This window comes from Nicotiana attenuata, unplaced genomic scaffold (genome assembly GCF_001879085.1).
Source record: "Nicotiana attenuata strain UT unplaced genomic scaffold, NIATTr2, whole genome shotgun sequence".
Lineage (NCBI taxonomy): Eukaryota > Viridiplantae > Streptophyta > Magnoliopsida > Solanales > Solanaceae > Nicotiana > Nicotiana attenuata.
In genome coordinates this window covers 79281-82688 of record NW_017670448.1, presented here as the reverse complement: position 1 = coordinate 82688, position 3408 = coordinate 79281, and the positions used below count along the sequence as shown (strand labels likewise).

The 3408-nt window shown below is 35.8% G+C and overlaps 1 protein-coding gene across 1 annotated transcript; it reads left to right on the top strand.

The window, feature by feature from the left end:
• Positions 1-549: 549 nt before the first annotated feature.
• LOC109239547 (late embryogenesis abundant protein D-34-like) lies at positions 550-2145 on the top strand. The gene is made up of 3 exons (XM_019406127.1): positions 550-965; positions 1268-1597; positions 1687-2145. The coding sequence occupies exons 1-3, from the start codon at positions 639-641 to the stop codon at positions 1855-1857; spliced, it is 828 nt and encodes a 275-aa protein (XP_019261672.1). The 5' UTR covers positions 550-638; the 3' UTR covers positions 1858-2145.
• Positions 2146-3408: the final 1263 nt, after the last annotated feature.

Genomic DNA, 3408 nt, shown 5'->3' with positions numbered 1-3408 from the left:
TTAGGTCTTTTTTTAGTAGATATTTTATTTTGGGCTATTTTTAATTGGAAAAGTTTATAGAGTGACAGTTTGGATAATTTTCCCTATTTTCTTATATCTTAATAATATAGGTTAACTTAACTGTGGTAATTAATATGATTCCGTGTAAATATTAAACACTAAGAAAAACTTCTACGTGAGAGGAAAGTGTAATTCTACGTGCTCTTATTTACGTCTCCTTATTCACAACAAAAGAAGTTTTAACGACCTTCCAACCAAACAGGCTTAGAATAAGTTAAGATAGAGCACTAATCATAAGCAAAATTGGAGTTGCTGATAGCAGTAATCATAAGTAATTGGTTGCATTGAACTTTAGGTGATTGAAACAAAGCAGTGGATAAGGATTACACGCTGCCATAAGGAAGGTGTAGTTTGACAAGTGGCCTGCTGCCTCCTAAGCTTCGCTCTTTAGCTGCCACATCTAACATTTACGCCACCACACACTTCTTCAATAGCCACTTGTCCCAAAAATCCTCGTCTCCACCCAAGCAAGCCTACTTCCACATTTATATCTCTGTCTTAATTTTCTCGAGCGAGCCTTATCCAACATCTTGTAATTCGAAGTGAATTAAGTCTCGAGTATTTTAGCCAAGAAAAAAATGAGTCAAGAACAACAAAGAAGGCCACAGGGTGAATTAGGGGACCCTATTAAATACGGCGACGTTTTTGGTGTCTCTGGCGAGCTAGGGAAGAAGGCTGTTAAGCCAGAAGATGCAGCCATGATGCAGAGTGCTGAAACGGCCGTGCTTGGGAAAACGCAAAAGGGTGGTCCAGCAGCTGCGATGCAATCTGCAGCTAATTATAATATCAGTGCTGGTGCTGTTCAACCTGGTGACGTTACTGATGTTGCCGCTCAAGAGGGTGTCACCGTCACTGGGACTGCCGTTCCTGGAGCTAATATAATTACCGAATCAGTTGCCGGCCAGGTAATTTAATTAGTATGATTAACTTTATTCCAATATATTGAACGCGGTTCCTTTTTATTCAAGTTTAGAATTTTACACTAATAATGTAAAGACTACAGTTGTCATAAAAACACAGCACTAATTGGTAATCTGATAAAGTTGGTAATTCAGTTGAAAGAAGGTATAGGTTGGTGACCGGGAAGACTGATTCCTTATTATTGTTAAGCTGCAGTGCCTTATGCTGTTGAAAGCCTAGTTCTTTTTCAAGTATGCTATTGCCTTGCTATGTTTAACTACTGTTTTTTAACAAGTTGCATCCCCAGGTAGTTGGACAATACATCCAGCCAACAGGAGGGATGGCTCAAGGTGGTGGAGGAGTACAGGAACAACAAGGCGGTGGCGGCGGAGGAGGACAGCAACCGGGAGGTGGAGGGATAACAATAGGACAAGCTCTTGAAGCAACTGCACAAACAATACCGGGCAAACCAATAGATCAGAGCGACGCAGCAGCAATCCAAGCTGCTGAAATAAGAGCAACAGGCAGCAATGTTATCACTCCTGGCGGGGTCGCAGCGACTGCTCAGTCAGCTGCAGCCTATAATGAATCTATGATGAGAGACGAGGACAAAGTGAAGCTTGGAGATGTCTTATCGGTAAGAAAGCATACAACGTATCTCTAATGAATTTGTGGACATAATATTTTCTTGCTGTTTGTTTATGTTATTGGGACTTCTTTTTGCAGGACGCTACTACGGTGTTGCCAGCAGATAGGCCAGCGACAAGGCAGGATGCAGAAGGAGTGGTAGGCGCGGAGATACGCAACAAACAAGACATGTCCACTACTCCTGGTGGTGTTGCTGCTTCTGTGACTGTTGCTGCTAGCCTAAACGAAAGGAGTCGACAACAATCTTAATTTCTGTAACTAGAATCGATCCTGAGGATAGTTTTTTCTGCTTTACCTCCCCCCTTTAAGAGTATATTCCATGTGTTGTGCTTTACTGACCACTTTTTGTTGTGTATCGGTTGCCTTGAGGCTTGTAAGCAACCTAGTTTTAGCATGTATAATAGTAGTAGTAGTAGTCAATTATAGTCAAAAGAAATGTTGAATGTTATCCCTTGTTTTGTTCAAGTCCGTGCACGAACTATTGTTACTGTCCCTCTTAAAGTCTTGTATGTGTTACCTCACTGATGTTTATGGTTATTTACTTTCACATATAAAATGACGATTTAACTTTTTGTTTTACATTTGTTTAATTTGCTTGAAGCTTTACGGAATAGAAGGGTTCATTATTTTTTCATTTATTTATGCTAATTTAGATATAAATGTTCTAAGTTTTTTAAACTAAAATTTAGATATTTAGAAATAATATCACTGGAGTTGCCCTGTGCTCTATACTGCCATGCACGTAATGGACCCAGAATCCAATCTTACAGTTGGATTACCATCGCCACACAGGCACCACCTTTCCAAAGGCAGCAATATCAAAATCAACTAGTTTATCTTGCCTTCTTCCGAGCAGCATCGTCATCATCAGAACCTAGTATAAAATTCGAAAAAAATCGATCAAAAATCTTAAGAAAATCGATCAAAGTTGATTGCTATATTGGAGAAAATAATTAAATAATTATTCTAAATATATTTCGATAATGTGGTTAAAATGTTGACCAGACTGGTCAGACTTGCTTGGTCAAAGTAATACTGAAATTAGCAACTAACTTTGATCTCAAAAATGAGATTCAGTTATAAAATTTTAATAATTATATTATTATTTTTAAAAAAAATAATAAAATATAAATAAATATAATTTAAAATTAGCGATCAAAGTTGGTCGCTTACGAAAGGGGAAGCAGATAGAGATCAACTTTGATCGCTAATCTGGGATCAGTTATAAAATTATAATAATTATATTATTATTTAAAAAAAATTATAAAATATAAATAAATATAATTTAATATTAGCGACCAACTTTGGTCGCTTACGAAAGGGAAAGCAGATAGAGACCAACTTTGGTTTCTGGGACCCAGTTCTATCATTTAATAATTATATTATTATTTTAAATATTATATAAAATACAAATAAATCTGATTTAAATTTAGTGATCAACTTTGGTCGCTAATTTTAATTTCTGGATAATTAGCGACCAAAGTTGGTCTCTTTTCAGGTCAACATTGATCAAAATTAAAAATTACTTTTGTATTTACTATCTAAATAATATAAGTGTAATCCGTTAACACTTTTGTAATACAAGGGATGATTACACTAAAATATACTCTAACATGCTATATATGTAGTTAAAGTAGTACAACGAATCATATATATATATATATATATATGTATGTATGTAAATTGAATCATCGACTTATAACCTAGTGATGAATGAATGTAATTCATTAACTCTGTTACAATACAAATAATGAATACAGTATCATGTACTATAACATGCTATATATGTAGTTAAAGTAG